The following is an 18,919-nucleotide window of genomic DNA, read 5'->3' on the forward strand; positions in this document are numbered from 1 at the left end:
CTAAAGTCCATTATTTCATTATGTGAAATGCTAATCTATATTTCTCATTTAGAACCTAAAGCCTCTGCTTGGTGGAAATCTCACAGCTTATACCACTGATAAGAGAAAGCCTAATGAGCCCTAATGTCACCACAGCAAAACTTGTCCAATTAGACCAGCTGTTCCACAGAGAAGTACACTGTGAACCTCTAATGCAGAATCTTGACAGTTTGGAGTTGAAAACTCATGCTAAGAGAAATCAGAGTTTTAAAAAGCTATCTACTTCTAAGCACAGCTACTTCTTGCTCTTGATTCTCCCTACTAGGATATAGGAAAGGGTTCCATCAGAAAGGTAGGGGAAAAGTTTTTCAGGCAGTGAAGGATGCTAACAGAATTCTCTGTAATAGAAACCTTTTCCTTAGTTACGAACCCAACCTGGATTGAGACAGCTGGGCAGACAACGGACATTCCGATTATGAGGTATTTTGTCTTCTGTATGAATGTTTTCTCTTTCAGCACTTACTAAAATAAAGCAAAATGGTAATACCCAGGAGCAACTTTTTTTCTACTCCCCTCACATACAAAACCCCAAACCAAAAAGCCATCAAGGGCAAATTTGGTGGGAAAAAGGAAAACGCAGAATTATGCTTGGACTACCATTTCTTATCCAAGTGCTGTACCATCACATCAACATTGTCGCAGTAAGGCAAATCTATTCAGCAATATTTATTGACCAAATGTTCATTCAGTATCTTCTTTGTATAAAAGAAGTAGATTTTGTGGGATGGGGGAGGTGGGGTGGAGGTGGGGTGGAGATGGGGGTGTCAGCTAAAGATAAATCAGACAGGGTTCCACCTTTGGAAGCTTCCTGTTCATGAAAAGGAATCATTCTAGTATAAGACAGAGATATAGGGAACACGGACAGTTCTGGGGGCACCAGAGGAGAGACATGTTCAGCTTTGAGAATAGAATGAAGGAAGGTTTCAGGTGAGACCTGAAACAAAGGTGATACTTGAACATGCAGCTCTGAGAAAGTAGAAAGGAACAGAGGAAGAATCTCAACAAAAGTAGAAAAGTGCCTGTGAGCCAAGGAGAGTGAGTAAATGGCCAGAGTACCAGGTGCACAAACAAGCCTTGAAAATCATCTATTCACAAATACTAAGTGAGCAATTCTCTTAGTGTATGTCTGGCATTCTGGAGCGCTGAGAAGACAGAAGTGAACAAAACAAGATCTCCACTCTCACAGAGTTATATTCTAGCTGGGGAAGGCAAACATTGATTTAAAAAAATGTAGTGTACTACATGGTTTAAAATTATGTAAGTATAGGGGTTATAGGAAGTGTTCAGAGGAATTTCCTCAATAAAGTAACGTTGTTTTTTGAAATGGGGTCTCACTCTGTCGCCCAGGCTGGAGTGCAGTGCAGTGGCACAATCATGGATTACTGCAGCCTCCACCTGCCAGATTCAGGCGATCCCTTCTGCCTCAGCCTCCCAAGTAACTGGGACTACAGGCACAGGCTACCACGTCCAGCTTATTTTTCTATTTTTGTAGAGAAAGGGTCTCACTATGTTGCCCAAGCTGGTCTCAAGTTCCTGGGCTCAAGCCATCCTTCCACCTTGGCCTCCCAAAGTCCTGTGATTACAGGACTGAGCCACTGCACCTGGCTGATAAGATAACTTTTGAGCAGACACCTAAAGTAAGTGAAGGGTACATTAAGTGTGTATCTTTGAGACTTACAATCCAAGCAGAGACCCTGAGGCAAGACCTGTCTAGTATGGATGGGGAAAGAGAAAGCCAGGATGGCTGGGCAAAGGTGAAGGAGGCAGGAGATGGATACCAGAGAGTTGGCCCAGGCAGAGGGTGTCCTGCCATATTTTCAGGGCTTGTCTGACAGAGTTAGAATTTGGGATTTCCTTTGAATCAGATAAGAACACTCTGCAGGGTTTAGAGCAGAGAAGTGGCATGACCTAACTGCCTTTTGAGATGAGTACTACAACTGCTGTGTAAAAGATAGACAAGAGATGGTAAGCATGGAATCTGAGAGACCAATGAGAAGACCACAGCAACAGGACAGACAAGAACAGTGCGGAAAAGAGATGATGGCGGCATGAAGGAGGAGTAAGTTGTGAATGTGAATCTTCTAAGGGCAAGAAAAGGTTTAAAACACCATTCATAGACTGCTTGTTCTTAGTTCGAATTCTTTATTTACAAAGTTTAGCTTACTTACACAGCTGCAAGTTAGTTTGACCCTGACAATCATAATATTCAAAATGTACAACTATCAAAGTTAACTGTGATTCCTCTGAAGTCCCAGCTATACCGTTAACCTCTGCAAGCAGGACAAGAAGTGATTGCAATGGTGTTGCAGCTGATTTGACTATAGCATTAGTGACATTGTCACTATGGACATCCTCACCCAGGGCTTTGAAACTGCAGTTCTCTCCAGTCACAGCTAAAATGAGAACTCAGGTTAAAAAGCCAACTGCACTCCTCTGTTCCTGTAACTACCATTTACCATTAACCATTAAAGAAAGAATGTGATCTCTTTGTACAACAGCCACTGCTGGCCGGATGAGTATACAGAGTCTGGACTGGGCGGCGGCAGAGCCGGGGGACGGCGACAGAGGCTGAGCAGGCCGCAGGCCGGGGCCACTGGCAAAGACTATTACCAGACGCTGGGCCTGGCCCGAGGCGCCTCAGAGGAGGAGGTCAAGCGGGTCTACAGCCACCAGACGCCGCGATACCACCCGGACAAGAACAAGGAGCCCGGCACCGAGAAGTTCAAGGAGATCGCCGAGGCCTATGACGTGCTCAGTGACTGCTACGGGGAGGAAGGCCTAAAGGGCAGGGGCCCCAGTGGCGGTAGTGACGGTGGTGCCAATGATACCTCTTTCAGCTACACATTCCATGGAGACCCTCATGCCATGTTGGCTGAGTTCGTCGGTGGCAGAAATCCCTTTGACACCTTTTTTGGGCAGCGGAACGCGGAGGAAGGCATGGACATTGCTGACCCATTCTCTGGGTTCCCTATGGGCATTGGTGGCTTCACCAGCATGAACTTTGGCCGCTCCCGCCCTGTCCAAGAGCCCATCCGAAAGAAGGAAGATCCCCCAGTCACCCACAACCTTCGAGTCTCCCTTGAAGAGATCTACAGCGGTTGTCACAAGAAGATGAAAATCTCCCACAAGCGGCTAAACCCTGACGGAAAGAGCATTCAAAACGAAGACAAAATCTTGACCATCGAAGTGAAGAAGGGGTGGAAAGAAGGAACCAAAATCACCTTCCCCAAGGAAGGAGACTAGACCTCCAACAACATTCCAGCTGAGATCGTCTTTGTTTTAAAGGACAAACCACACAATATCTTTAAGAGAGATGGCTCTGATGTGATTTATCCTTCCAGGATCCGCCTCGGGGAGGCTCTGTGTGGCTGCACAGTAAATGTCCCCACTCTGGACGGCAGGACCATACCCATTGTATTCAAAGATGTCATCAGGCCTGCCATACTGCGAAAAGTTCCTGGAGAAGGCCTCTGCCTCCCTAAAACGCTGGAGAAACGTGGGGACCTCATTATTGAATTGGAAGTGATCTTCCCTGAAAGAATTCCCCAGATATCAAGAACCGTACTTGAGCAGATTCTTCCAACATAGCTACCTTAGCTCCCCAAGGACTGACCTGGGACCTTTCCAGAGCTCAAGGACTTCTAAACCTTTCTACCAGTTGTGGACCATGAGAGGATGCGAGCACCCAGGGAGGGCTTTTGTACTACTGAATGTTTTCCAGAGCATATATTACAATCTTTCGAAGTCATACACTAGACTTAAGTGGGTTTTCAAGCGATAGGGCATCAGGTGGTGGGAACAGCAGGAAAAGGCATTCCAGTCTGCCCCACTGGGTCCGGCAGCCCTCCCAGGATGGGTCCACATCCTCCTCCTCCAGTCCCTGTTCAGGGGCAAGAGGCAGACCAGCAGCTGGACTTGATCCCTCTGTGTCCCTTTGCTTCTGGCTGGTAGATAATGTCAACCTGCTGTCTTGGTTCCCAGACCCTGTACACTCCTCCGTTTCTGTTGTGTGATCACTTCTTGGTTTATTCTGTATTTGTCTCCCATGTCTTGCTCTTCCCTTGAAGAATTCTGTCTTCTCTTTGGCCATCTCAAATTGAGAACCTAAACTATTCCTGCAGAACTGCCTGACTGGCGCCCACAAGCAATACCTCTTGTTCCAGCACCACCAAGGGAGCCAGCCTCCAGTGAGTGACTCCAGTAAGTGCAGCTACCTCTCCCTTGAGGGTCTGGGAGCCTGGACCCAGCAAGGGCCCTCCTGACCTCTGGCTCTAGTGAAGCTGAATGTCCTCACTTTGTGGGTCACACTCTTTCCATTTCTGTAAGGCAATCTTGGCACACCTGGGGCTTACCAGTGGCCCAGGTAATTTTTTGTTTCATGGACTATGGACTCTTTCAAAGGGATCTGATCTTTTTGAATTTTGCACAGCCCTAGATATAATCCCTTTTCATAAAAGGGTCTTTGCTTCTGATTACAGGAGCACTGTGGAACGTCTGTAAATATGTTTTTGTAATTCCATGTATAGTTGGTGCACACTCAAATAAAACCTGTCCCTGGCAGCCACTGCTCCCTGTATAGGGCCATAATGGAATTCTGAAGAAATCTTGGGGAGGGAGGGGGAGTTGGAACAAATATCTGTTCCCTGGAGGCCAGTCTTGCGCTCAGACCTTTAGACTCATTGTAAGTAGCCTCTGCCAACGTGAGACCAAAGTGTATGACTTGTCAATGCCTCACGACAGCATTAAAGACTGATGCTAAGCCTAAAAAAGCAAAAAACAAAACAAAACAAAAAAACCAGCCACTTCTTTTCTTCTTTCCTGGTAAATTCACCATAAACCTTCTCCAAGACAGAATTCTTCAAGGGAATAAAATGCATGGTGTTATCTGTGCTTTTAGGCAGCAAAGAAAGAACAGGGAGTGATTGATGGCCATTTTCTCCCCATCACTAGTGCTGCCTAATGATCTATTTGCTCCACAACCTTCCAGGTGACTTAGGGATACAGCTCTCCTCACTTAGTCCTGGCTCCCTCATCTTCTCCCTCGTACCTTCATGGTACCACTCTGATTTCTATTTGTTTCACATCTCCTATCACAGTTTCATTTTATTATTAACACAAGTTATCATGTCATGGGAGAGGTACTTGCATCATGGCTTGGGTATCTCAACAGTCACATGATTGATAAACTCTTAAAATCACTCAGGTAAGACCTGCTGCAGCAGATCGAATGGAACTGATAAAGAAAATCATATTTCTAAATGCCTGCAGCAACTTCTAGGTCAGTTTCCTTCTCTGACTCAAAAATAAGAAAGGAAGGAAAAGAATCCACCAGCATAATGTGATGAGAAGTGCAAGGTGAAATAACAATGCAGGTCAAGCTGGCATTTGTTGTTACTGAAAGTGATGAGCTGCTATTCCTTCCCCTATAACTGCTTTGGCTCCTTCAGGAAAAATAATTCTATATCAGTTATTATCTTTCCCAAGCACTAGAGTATGAGAATTTTTTCCCACTATGATGATAGCCCCATTGTAAAATAAGGATGACCATTACCTCTGAGTATGACATTGTTTTTGGAAAACAGCAATTATTCACCTAATTCTGTTAACAAAAATACTTTAAAGTGCTGCTTTCCCGTGAAATGTGCCCGTGAATCACCTGAAGATCCTGCTAAAAATTAGATTCTGCTTCAGAGGGTCTGGGATGTAGCCTAGAATTCTGCATTTTTAATAAACTCGTGGGTAAAAGTCAATGTTATCAGTCTGCCAATCACATTTTGTGTAGCAAGACATAACCAATACCTTCAACATGTTGTTTTGCTTTCTAGAATATGCCAATTTTCTACTGGATTTGACTTTTGATCAGGACCATTGGTCTTCCAGTGCTTGGAAGTTCTCTGGTGACAGGCTTTAATACTTCAAATTTTGAATGACTATAGTTGGTTATGTATTGTGGCTCCCAGTGTTAGCAGAATTCTTTGGCTATGATTCATGCACTACATTTGCTGTTAATATGTAAGTCACTTTGCTGATGTGTTGAAGTTGGTAATTAAATCCTTTAAAAATCCAGTAAGCAAGAGTCAGATTGCTTAAGAAATACTGGATTTCTATGGAAAATATTAAGGCCCTAACAATCACCTTTCAAGAGGGAAAAAATTTTTTTTTTTTTTTTTTTTTTTTTTTTTGAGACGGAGTCTTGCTCTGTCGCCGGGGCTGGAGTGCAGTGGCCGGATCTCAGCTCACTGCAAGCTCCGCCTCCCGGGTTCACGCCATTCTCCTGCCTCAGCCTCCCGAGTAGCTGGGACTACAGACGCCCGCCACCTCGCCCAGCTAGTTTTTTGTATTTTTTAGTAGAGACGGGGTTTCACAGTGTTCGCCAGGATGGTCTCGATCTCCTGACCTCATGATCCGCCCGTCTCGGCCTCCCAAAGTGCTGGGATTACAGGCTTGAGCCACCGCGCCCGGCCAAAAAAATTTATTTTACCAATTTTACTTGCTCCTTAGTAGAACAAGAGCTATGAAAATCATGGAAGAGAACTTTGAATAAAAATACTGTTATTTAACCTTTTGATTCAGATCCTATAATTTCAAAGAAAGCCTTTGAAGATAGATTGATTTTGATAATTTTCTGCATTGCACTTAACATCACCTGGAGCCAATCAAAAGAAATCAGAAAATCTAACTCTGACATTTGGGTGTGAAGCAAAAAACAACACCTTTACATTTTAAACTTCAGTGTTTCTGAAAGTGAGAGTTTGAAAGGCTGAGAGGTTGAAAGGTCTGGTTTCATCCATGCACATAAGAAAGGAACATAGTGTCTTGTCCACAGACAAATTCAAATCAGATTTGCTAAGCTGGTGGTTCTATCTGAAACCTCTCTTAAGTGCAATGTGTTAATCAAGCCAAAGTGTGCCCTGTAATTTGTTTTACAGATAAGCATCCTCTAAAGTCTATGGTTGAGAATATTCTATTTCCTTAAAACCTATGCCAATTTTAAGATCGTCAATTTATTTTCAAATTGCCAAGTTGGGATGGTATTTGGGTATGCAGGAGGATATATTGCTCAATTGTCATTTAACCATAGATTAAAAGTCTGCATAAAAAGGAATGCATTTTACAATTTTAAAATTGATGAAAGTTTTATGGGGAGATGTAATGAGAATAAGGATGTATTTTATGCAGGAGGGAATGCTATCTGGCAGTAAGAACCAAAGATGAGGATTTAAGAGTCTAGGATTGAATTGGTGGCATCACAAAAGATGCCTTCAGGCATGGATGCTCCAAGGTAGGTCAAAAGAGCATCAACTGAATCATACATGCTCACTGCTTCCTTTGAAACCTCAAAGACTCCCTGGTTTCTAGGGTATAAGGAGAGGGCAGGATCACCTCAGATCTGGCTGTGTGAAGCTGGGCACATTATTGAAAGGAGCGAAGCATAGAGCAGAGGTGGTATAACATGGTGCTCAGAGGAATGGACACCTCAGCCCAGCTGCCCATGTTTCAATCTGCTTACTAGCTGTGTGACCTTGGGGACAGTATTTAACTTCCTTGTGCCTCAGTTTCTAAGCCATTATGAAATGAAAATAATAATAGTATCTACCTCATAGGGTTGTTACAAAGAGTAAGTTGTATAATGCTTAGATCAGTCTCTCGAGTAAGTGTGAGCATTTTGTGTTTGTTAAGCAAATGAATGAATAATTAAGCAAAGTGGTTTAGAGGCACATTCTCTAGACTCAGAGAGTACAACCTAATTTTACATGCCCATATGTAATTCGTGCATTACTGCTAGCCAACATGAATATTATATAGTACTATAATTGCTTTACCGTCCATAGAACATACATTTACATAATTACTAATCATTCTTTCTAAGACATGCTTACAAGCAAGAATTATCCTAGGATACCACCAACTGTATCACATACCGTCCAACCCTCCAACACCCAATATTGTCCATTAGAATATCAACTAACCTAATACTCCATTTGCCTAGTTTCAAATTCCAGCTCTCTGCTACTCTACTGGGCAAGTAACTAGTCTTAGGTTACTCACAGAATACCATCTACTATTAAATGAGTGGTCTCGGGCAAGTTACTAGCCTATCTGAAGTTTGGTTTATTCATATAGCAGTATACTTTCTAAGGTTGATATATGTTAGTTACCTCCCCCATACTAGTCTTATCATTAAATTTGATAAGTATGCCTTTAACTGACTGGAAAACATTTAAGTGAGAAAAGGGCAAAGAAAGAAAACAAGACAAAAACCCTTTAACATTACACCAAAGGTATTCTTCCAGGTTAGCATCCATACATAAATCAACCCTCCCTAGGCACAGTCGTTCATCAATTATGACTTCACTTCACAGCTGTCATGCAGCCCACATTTGACTATTTAGTCCACAAAAATAATATCATTTTACTGCATGTTTTTTAGTCCACAGTACACAATGATAACACATTCCATTTATATAGCACATTAATGTTTTGTAAAGCCTTTCACATCCATTATTTTATTTAACTAGACATACTGGAAGAGGCTCATTTGTCTTTGAAGAGCGGCATTGAAGAGGAAAATTCCGAATTTAATTTAAAAACATATTTTTACTGCTACCAGGAGTTTTCATTGAAAATAGTACTTCCATCACTGGTTCTTTTTCAGTGGCAGATGGTAGTCACTGCATCTCTGGATGTTCGCTGCAGTGGACAAAGCCATCCCAACATTAAAATAATTCTTCATGTACTCCCCTCTCCTCTTTCCTGTTTCCATCTAATCTCATATCATCATGTCACCCACTATTTTGAAAACATCTGTACTTAAAGGAAAAGTAAAATATTTTCACAGATGTATTCAGAGTCTCTGCTCATCTACCGCTATGGTGAATTTGTCTATAACTCCTTTCCTTGAGCCCAATACCTGCAGATGAGGTGTGTGCTGCACCCCCACACTTGGTGAGTGTGCAACCTGAGCATTAGTGCTACCTCAGTGTTCCTAAATCACCTCCTCTTCAGTCCATGATCCCTTTGCCCAGGACTTTCTTATTTTATTTATTACCTGGACTTGTTTTTTACTTAACAAAAAAGTATTTTATCTCCTACTTTCAAAAGGAATCTGAGGTGTCCTAAAAACACATGAGCAAATCGGGGGTATAAAGAGAGAAATAAGAAATGGCTCCCCCAGCTCTCCTTCTCACTGTCCTTAGCTTTCCCATTGTCTTTCCCGCCCACGCTCCGCACTCAGACACAGGTCACTTCATTCCAATAATCGCAGCCTTTATATCACTCTGTCAAGTCAATGTAAACTTTGATTGCAGCCAACAGTCTTCTAAGGACTAATTTTTTTTTTCTACTTTTCCCAACGCAGAATTCTCCATTTAAGGCCCGGGTAGGTCTCTGGAGACCTCATGTGCCTGGTTCTTCCTTTCCTGCCTTCATAACTTTCCCAGGAAGTTTATTTTATTTATTTGACAACATTTATATCAAGTTCTTAGTCTGCTCAGTTACTGTGCCTACTATATATACATGTCCTGTTACATACATACACGTTACATACATGTAATGCATATGTGCATTGCATGATGAGCTCATTTAATCCTCAGAACAATGCTTATGGGTGCAAGTATTACCTACTTCACAAATGAGAAACTAAAATAGAGAGAGGTAAAGTGACTTCCACAATATCAAGCTGAGTGGCAGAGCCAGGATGGGCCTCTGACCACCTGAGTCTACAGTCGCGCTCTTCACTTCACCTCTGTTCTGCCTCTCTGTTTCAACCACATGGAACAGCTGCTTTCTCCGGAGCACCTAGCGCCCAACTTACTCCCCAACATGAGGATCATGACCCAACCTCTCCACAAAGCCACTGCAATGGTGCCACTCATTCTCCACATGGCAGGGGAATTATCTAAATCATCATCACCCTCAAAATGTTTTGGAGATGTATTAGTTTCAAAGACCTATTCCTTGTGATGTTTACTGATCTGTCTGAAGACCCCAACGGCTCCCCAAGGTCAGAGTACATACTACTCTTATATTCCAAACATCCCTTAAGCCGTTGTGTTCCTCCAACACTGGCTTCAATAGTTGGTGTCCCACTAGGATTTTTTTTGAAAACAATAACTTGAATTTATTGAGAATGAGTTTCATAGACCCAAGTATTTCTGCATTCAGCCTAGAAAGTAATTTTTGCATCAATCCTCATGAACAACATCTGAACTTAGAGATGTGAATGTATTGCCTAGCTTTGGAAGGAAATAGAAATGAAATAGAAATAAAACTACAAACCAGACTTATAACAAAAAAAGGTATTTCTGAATCTCTTCTTTTGGAGGAAAAAAGCATACGCCTTGTAGGAAAATATAAGGGAGATAAATTAAAAAGAAATGAAAATGCACATCTCTACTTAGTAAACATCTTTTCTTCCACTAATACATAATATTAATAGTAAAACTCTAGACAATATTGAACATTTACATAGACCTTCTGTTTCACCAGACACTTTCATCTCCAGACTTTTGTATTGTTTTTATTATTTCATATGGCCTAATAAATTACCAGTAATGTACTGACTTAAAATATTTATTATCCAGAGTACCACATGATCACTGAAGGATGGCAAATTTCTGTCAAAATAACTCACCCCCATTGATTTTGCATGAAATCAGGCTTTGCCTTTTATTATCTGGCTGAAGGAAAAAAAAAAAAAAGTAACAAGTTCAATCCTTTCTTATTGTTCTATTTCTCCCCATCAACACCACTGCCAAAGGGTGTAAAATGTTTCTTAAATCCTCCCTACCTTTGCCACTATCACACACACAAAAATGCATTATGCTATTTGAAGAGCAATTTTCTTCTATAAATGGGTAGCAACTGAATATTAAAGCAAGTTACTTTACACTAGAAGAATAGGGATTTTTTACCTCCCCAAAATTCAACATATTAAAAATGTTTAAACATGAAACTGACCCAAAAAAATCATAATATGTTTTGCCATTTAGTTGATTACATTTCAGAAGATATTGTTATGATTTCAGAGAATATGTTGGAGTTACAATAAGTATTGCTATTTTATTTATTCCTATCAATACATGAAATTAAGTATTTTGAATATATCTATACTAGTCCTTAATAGATGAGCATAAAAATGTAGCCTTATCCAAAACAAGATTGTCACTCACTAAATAAATTTGTGAGGGGTAACAAGAATATGCTTCAAACACTAGGTTTTATAGACACCCTACAATGTATAATATTAGTGCATGACCAAGAAACCACCGCAAACAATTGAGCAAGGTAGAGCTCACTCACTGTTGGTGTCATTGGCTATCAAAGTGCCCTTAGAAGTATAGATTTTAAAAATTAAATATTAAAAAGACATTAAATATGTGAAAAATTTAGTAAATATTTAACCCCTGAGTGGGCAAGAATTTTTTTTTTTTTTTCTTGCTCTTGTCACCCAGGCTGGAGTGCAATGGCGCAATCTCGGCCCACTGCAACCTCTGCCTCCCGGGTTCAAGAGATTCTTCTGCCTCAGCCTCCCAAGTAGGTGGGAATACAGGCGCCTGCCACCATGGCAGGTAAGAATTTGTAAGCAGTAGAAGAAAGCATATGAATAATGGTTAGTTATTTTACTAGATTTTTTATTTTTTTGAGATGGGGTCTCACCATGTTGCCCAGGCTGATTTTGAACTCCTGAACTCAAGTGATCCTCCCGCTTTGGCCTCCCAAATTGTTAGGACTACAGGCATGAGCCACCGTGCCTGATCAATTTTTAAGTTCAAAACACCAAAAAATAACATTAGCATAATAATAAATAATATATTGGAGAAATAGTGCACAAAATTCTAGTACACAAAATATTACATGTAGGGTTTTTAGAAAACTTTCCCTTATTAAGAAAAATACTAAAACATTACCAGAAGCTGTGCAAAGAACATGAACAGATATTTTATACGATAACAAACACAAGTGACCAACTAACAGAAGAAAATATTTTCTCCTTACTAATAATCAAAGAAATCTCAAGTTGAAAAAATGTATTTTTAAAAATATCTTATTGAAAGATTTTTTAATTAAAATATTCAATTGTGATGAAAATATTGGGGGAAAAAGTGGTCATAAATATCGTGCCATGTGTATAACTCATGTCATCTTTCTTGAAAGTGATCTGGCAATAAAGATCAAGAACCTTAAAATAAAATTAGACACTTAACCCAATAATTTTTCTCATAGGAATCTAAACAAAGGCACTAAAAAGCATTTATGTACCAGAATATTCGTCATAATAGTATTTGATAGCAAATTTTCTAACACTAAAAAAATTGTTTTTAAAATAGTTGTATTTATGATAGAATATTATGCAATTATTTTTAAAATCATAACTTAAATGAGGCTTGAAGTAATGTTTTCAAATTTCAAAATCACGACTTGAAGTAATGTTTTTAGTATGTAAAAAAGCAAAACTATCAAGACACTACATAGTACGTCACATAATCTCAGTTATGTATATAAAAAATACATGTACAGAGGCATTAAAAGCCAATATTTTAATAGCTATTACCTCTTGAGTAATGAAATTATAAGTGATTTCTATATTTTTCTTTATACTTCTCTGTGTTTTCTATAATGACCATGTAGGATAATATTACTCTTATTGTCAGGGAAAAATAAGATCTCAGTTATATATTTACTGTAAAAACATACTTAAAGTAGGAAGACTACCTTTCTGGAAAAATTTTAAAAACAAGTCAAACTCGTGCATAAGCAAAGTAGACATTTGACTTTAGTATGACTTTAAATTTGCCAAAAACAAATTCCCACAATGATCTCTCCTAGTCTTCTTATTGATCTGCAATTATTGTTGGGGGAAAATCTCTACAGATCTCTCTTGTGTCTGCGTGTCTTTATTCTCTTTGTTGGGAGTGGTCGGGGGCAGAGGGGCATGGAGTCTCACTGTCACTCAGCCTGGAGTGCAATGGTACAATCTCTCCACACTGCAACCTCTGCCACCAGCTCAGGTGATCCTCCTGCCTCAGCCTCCTGAGTGGCTGGGAACACAGGCACATGCCACCTTGCCCAACTAATATTTTTTGTATTTTTGGTAGAGACAGGGTTTTGCCACATTGCCCAGGCTGGTTTTGAACATCTGAGCTCAAGTGATCCGCCTGCCTCAGCCTCCCAAAGTGCTGGGATTACAGGCACAAGCCACTGCACCCGGCCTTTATTCTCAATTATCTTACCTAGTATGTTTGTTTTGTGAACAGTCTTGGAATATATAGAATCTCTCTTGAAAACAAAGGGTATACATGCTTGCTGCCCATTATAATAGATTCCAGTTAACTGAGTTCTGGATTCCTCTGTTGTAATACAACCCACTGCATGTGCAGGTGTCACCTGGCCCTCTTTGAAACACTTTGAGAGAATTGAAACAATGAATATCTGGCTACTAATATTGCTTTGGGTAATAAATTGTCCTCTATTTCTGACCCAGAAGTCTCTTATCTTCTGCCAGCATCCATGAAACTATGGAAAGCCAACTAGTTAGCCTGCAAGGACAACAAAGTCTCAAACCCTTTATAATGCTTGACAGCTATATGATGAGAGATGACATGCATTTAGCCACCTTTAAAAGTTCGTTTTCTATTAATATATACATACATTCAGGAGGGATAGTACTTAAGCTTTATCAATCATTTACAATTTATTGTGTGAAAGAATTTATACAAATTTTAATAAAAACAAATGTAGATAGGGGAGAATACGAACTTTCACCCTAAGCAATTGAGCTTAGTAGATACTAGTACACAAAACAGGAAAGTAAACTCTCTTCAAAGGGAAGTGGGGAGAAGCAGGCAACCAGTGAATAGAGTGACCATGTAATTGATGTTCACTTGGGAGTATAATAGGATGTTACTGAACAATAAATTAAATAAAGAGTAGTAAATCTATAGCAGACAAAACCACTGTAACAAGAGTATTCAGGCTACCCTAGAACCCCATTGCAGAACTGCTTCGTTCTACCTAGTTTCTCACACCTAGAGATTCTATACCCTGACTCAAAAGAGCATCTTCATCCAATAGTACAACAGCACAGTGCCAAGCTCAGTAAGAGGTTGATTGTCAAATGTAGAAATTTCATACAGCATAGCACATAGACTGGGAAGGGTTTTTTTTGTATTCTTTGATAGGATATTTTAGTACTAGCCACAGTTTGGATTTTTTTAAAGGGGGAAAATGATGTACTTCTGAGTGAAGATTTTCTCTAGTGGGGAAATTTATAAGGAAACGTAGTAGGGTCCACTTGCATGCATACCTAGTTCCATCTGTTTTCAGGAGCCAAGTACTTTCTGCAGCACACAGCCTTCACTTGAGGAGCCACTGGGTCATGCCTATTATTATCTCCAGATTGGCATTAAACAAGACTGATGTTAAACTTGATTCCCATGTAAATACTCTTGCTACCCCTGAGATGCTTTTTAGTTAAGTTGTTGTCTAAAGGAAAAAAATATACATAGACTGAATTTTTTCTAAAAAATTTCTCCAAAATATAAAATTCAAATGATAAGTTAAAAAAAAAAGTAGCTGATTCAAATGCTTTGTACCAAAGAGAAGAATCATGTCATTATTAAGTGGTGACAAGGGGATAAAAAGAGAACCACACACTCGAAGACTGCAAATTTCAACTCTTGAAAATTCCACAGGTACTTCGCCTCTCCGTAATCCCCAAATTTGGGAACATGTGGTCAGTACTGCCTTGAGAACTCTATACTTCAGAAAAACTAATATGTAAAAGCAAGTTTAATATCGATGAAAATGACCTCTGTTTGGATACAGAAATAGGTCATGGGGTCAGAGTCTATTAAGGAATGTTGAAAACATTCTTGTGTGTTGTTAGTATTAACTATAGTGCTTTATTTGCATTGATCTTGGAAAAAGCCCTTTATGATGCTGGATTTCCCTAACTCTTTTCTCTCCTTAAAGAGAGAGAAAAGAAAAGAAAATAGGAGAAACTCCTGAATTTTTATATGGTGTGTGAATCCACTTAACACAATTATAATGCCCAATTAATCTTAGCAACATGAGTGATGAATCAGTTCTCCAGGTGTCTTTTCAAATAAAGTAAATTTAGTTCCAACATTTGACTACTGATTTAAACCAACCGTAAGCTTGCCAGATTAATGAGGAAGCTAATAACTGAACTCCAATCCATATTCAAAAATGCTCTCTCCCTGGGTGCCCACATAACAGCACACTGACTACCATGCATACCAAATTTTTTTAGGTAATAGAAGAAACAATGACTGAATTCTATCATTTGTGTCCCTTTTTATAGCTTGATTTGATGGTATCTCCTGCCATCTACTGATAGATAAAAAAGATAAAAACAACTTTTCTGAATCATTTGGCCATTATACCATAGATGATCAACTGCCATCTTTTGCTTGAATGTGAAAAATCACCTAATACATCAGATTTTTACATACAGAAACTAGCAATAGTTTTGCTTCTAGTGGACAACCTTTGGTTGTAACACATTTTACGTGTGAACGCATTATCTTATAGGAAAAATATTGGCTTTGGAGTCACAGACTTTAGGTGACCCCTCATCCAAGGGCACAGAAGACTCATGTTCTCAGCTTAATTTTCTTGTTCTAAAATAAAAGTGGGGGTTCCACTGGAAATGTAAGAAGATAAAAAAAAAGTGAGGGTCAAGATAAGAGGGACACTTCCTCCCACTTCCAAGATGCTCTAAGTTTTACAGGACGCTTGAGTTCTTGAAAAATACAGTTGCAAAAAACGGGTAGTTCACAGGTTTACAGCTCAGAGCTCAATTAGCAGCTCAGAGCGCCACCCGTTGGTCATAGTCAGAGTCCTCATCTCTCTCTGCAGAAGGCTCCTCTCTGTCTTGTCTGTTGACATCTAAACATTGCACTGCCTATCCCCAGTGAGCAACACCTTTACCAGCTGTCTGCAGCCCCTCCTCATGTTGACACAGCTACCTTCACCATGAAAGACTCCTTTGCACTTGCACAGAAAGTCAGCATGGGAGTAGCCATTAAGCTGTTGCATTTTAATGACTTTGCCAGCTACGCTGCAGCTGACTTCAACTCCCAACTCGGCCATAGATATGTTTGATTCTTTTTCTGACCTTTGAAGAGCAGTCAGTCCAGTGAATTCGTACTTATCTGAGGGTCACTTATATGGCAACTTCAAATGTCTAGGACCCTACTGAGAACCAAAGATGGACACAAAAAAAACTATGAAATGTGGTTAAAGGTCTCCAAGAAGGCGAAATGCATGTCACCAAACTCATTTGCTAAAGTTCATGCAATTGACAAGAGAGGTTCTTCTGCCCCGTTCAAAGACATATATTATCAATATAAATAAATTTCTAAAGTTAGCCATGTTGGATTTTTAGCCATGGGCATTGAGAAGCAGCAAATGAAACTGCAGAAGAAAGTCTATTAGAGATGGGAGTGGCAGCCATGAGAAGTGACAGCCAAGCATCTGATAGGAAATAGAAAAATGAAAATGCTACATTAACTAAATCTTTTATGAAAGCAGAATGTGTAATTCATGTAGAAAGATTAGTATTAAAATTTGTTAAAGCAAGGCATGGTGGCTCATGCCTATAATCTCAGCACTTTAGGAGGCCAAGGTGGGCAGATCACTTTGAGCTCAGGAATTGAAGACCAGCATGGGCAACAAGGCAAAACCCTGTCTCTATAAAAACATACAAAAAATTAGCCAGTTTTACTGGCTCATGCCTGTAATTCCAGCTAGTAGGGAGGCTAAGGCAGGAGAATCACTTGAGCCCAGGAAGTGGAGGTTGCAGTGAGCTGAGACCATGCCACCGCACTCCAACCTGGGCAACAGAGTGAGATCCTGTCTTAAAAAACAACGACAAAAAAAAAAAAAATGATTAAAGTAAAATGTGTCCAGAGACATTGAAAGTATTGATTTTAGATAAGAAAAATTTACTATGGCCAGGCACAGAGGCTCACACCTGTAATCCCAGCACTTTGGGAGGCCAAGGCGGGCAGATCACTTGAGGTCAGGGGTTCAAGACCAACCTAGCCAAACCCCATCTCTACTAAAAATACAGAAATTAGCCAGTGTGGTGGTAGGCACCTGTAATCCCAGCTACTCAGGGCGCTGAGACAGGAGAATCACTTGAACCTGGGAGGCAGAGGTTGCAGTGTGCAGAGATCACATCACTGCACTCCAGCCTGGGCAACAAAGCAAGATTCTATCTCTAAATAAATAAATAAAAGAAAAATTTACTGTGTAGACTTCCTTGTTTCTGAATGATTTTAGGAAGATGAAAGATTTCTACAGAATGAAAAACGGTGCTGACACAGATAGGTTCTTCCACGACCAAGGTCTTCAATGGCCTAGCACTTCAACTCAAAAAGTTGTTGGTTTTCCAGTACCTTTCCCAGCCTGCTCCCTTACACCACACCCTCAATTCCTGGATTCTTAAGAGTATAATGTATGCCACATAAACTTTTCTTGAGAGTTCAGGTTCTTCTCTATTGATATCATTGGTCAAAACGGTGATGCCCTGAGAGCAGAGTTGTAGAACTGTATAACCCTCTACAAAGGGGCGCCTGGCCAGAACACTGTTGCAATACCTTTGCCTGTTTTGTCCTGGTACATAATATCAAATGCAAGTTTGCAAGGTGGCTGGGATTCAGAATTTGGAATGTGGCCTTCTTCCCTCAGGGATTTCCCCTTTTACTCAGTTATTTCCCCAAGTCCTCAGTGGAAATGCTGTCCCCTTTGACACTGCCCTAATCCTAGCAGGCTCTGGGTTTATCCAAACTGACTTTTTAAACAATCACACCAGGTAGACCAGGCAAGTTTCTCTCACCCCTGACCTCAGTTTCCACCATTAGTACTGTCATGTGAAGCAAAGTATGTCAAAAAATGATAATGTGTAACAGATTGCAAGAAAAAATATGAATATGCTTCTGCCTCCCTCGGATTTGCCCTTTTACTGTCATGCACTGGGGTGTGAAGAAGCACAGCTTGGGAGGAATTTGACCTACTCTGTAAAGGTCATGAAGTTTCCAACAGAAAGTGATGACTCATGTTCCATACTTCCTGATATTTCAGAGTGTTCAGGAAAAATGCAATCTAGTCCAGCACACCCTTTCTTTCCAACAGTCTCTCGCCAGTTCACAGTACTTGTGAATTTCACTACAAAGGGAAGTTCAAGAGCCAAGGTGAGGGAAACTGCTAATGTGAACAAAAGTTCAAAAACAGGGCAAGAGGAGGCAGGTCTCTCTATGCCTTGTGTTTACAAAAGAGGCAGGTTTCATCCAAACACACAGATCTTTCTCGCACAAATATGTAGCTCAGTGTTTTGGCATCTTTCAAAGCAAAGTTGTAGAGGCTGCTTTTCCTCCGCAGCTCTGTACACACACATATGCACGCACACACAAACACCAGCTTTGAAATCGGCTGGTATTGTTCAGAACTTGAAACACACCCAGCATTTGACCTTAACTTTCCAACACTTCAGGAAGAAGGAATTCTCACACCCTTAGGCCTTGAGTCAAATGAACCAATGGAAATCTCTTTCCAAAAGATGCTTAATTGTACACACCGCATATATATCATTTTCCCTTCTCACTGAAAACATACAAGGTCACACATTCCAAATCTTGACACAAATTCCTCATCTAACAATCAAGCAATATGGCTACATAACAAACATACACAACTTGTGAGATCTATTTGCCATCTGCATGTGAACCTAGGAAACAAGAACTGAAGGGCATTCCCTTCTTGGAGCTGCAGTGAAACAATCAGCTCCAACTTTTCTTTGTCCTGTGTCATAGCACGCAACATTCAAATTCAAAGAGAGAGACACGTGGCCAAG

At 40.3% G+C, this 18,919-nt stretch overlaps 1 protein-coding gene across 1 annotated transcript; it reads left to right on the plus strand.

The window, feature by feature from the left end:
* The first annotated feature begins 2,087 nt into the window (after positions 1–2,087).
* Positions 2,088–4,802, plus strand: LOC117094183 (dnaJ homolog subfamily B member 1-like). The gene is given in 2 exon segments (XM_033229401.1): positions 2,088–2,098; positions 2,538–4,802. Coding segments are annotated over 2 exon segments (1,101 nt in total). The 3' UTR covers positions 3,628–4,802.
* Positions 4,803–18,919: the final 14,117 nt, after the last annotated feature.

This window comes from Trachypithecus francoisi, unplaced genomic scaffold (assembly GCF_009764315.1).
Source record: "Trachypithecus francoisi isolate TF-2019V2 unplaced genomic scaffold, Tfra_2.0 Lachesis_group13, whole genome shotgun sequence".
Lineage (NCBI taxonomy): Eukaryota > Metazoa > Chordata > Mammalia > Primates > Cercopithecidae > Trachypithecus > Trachypithecus francoisi.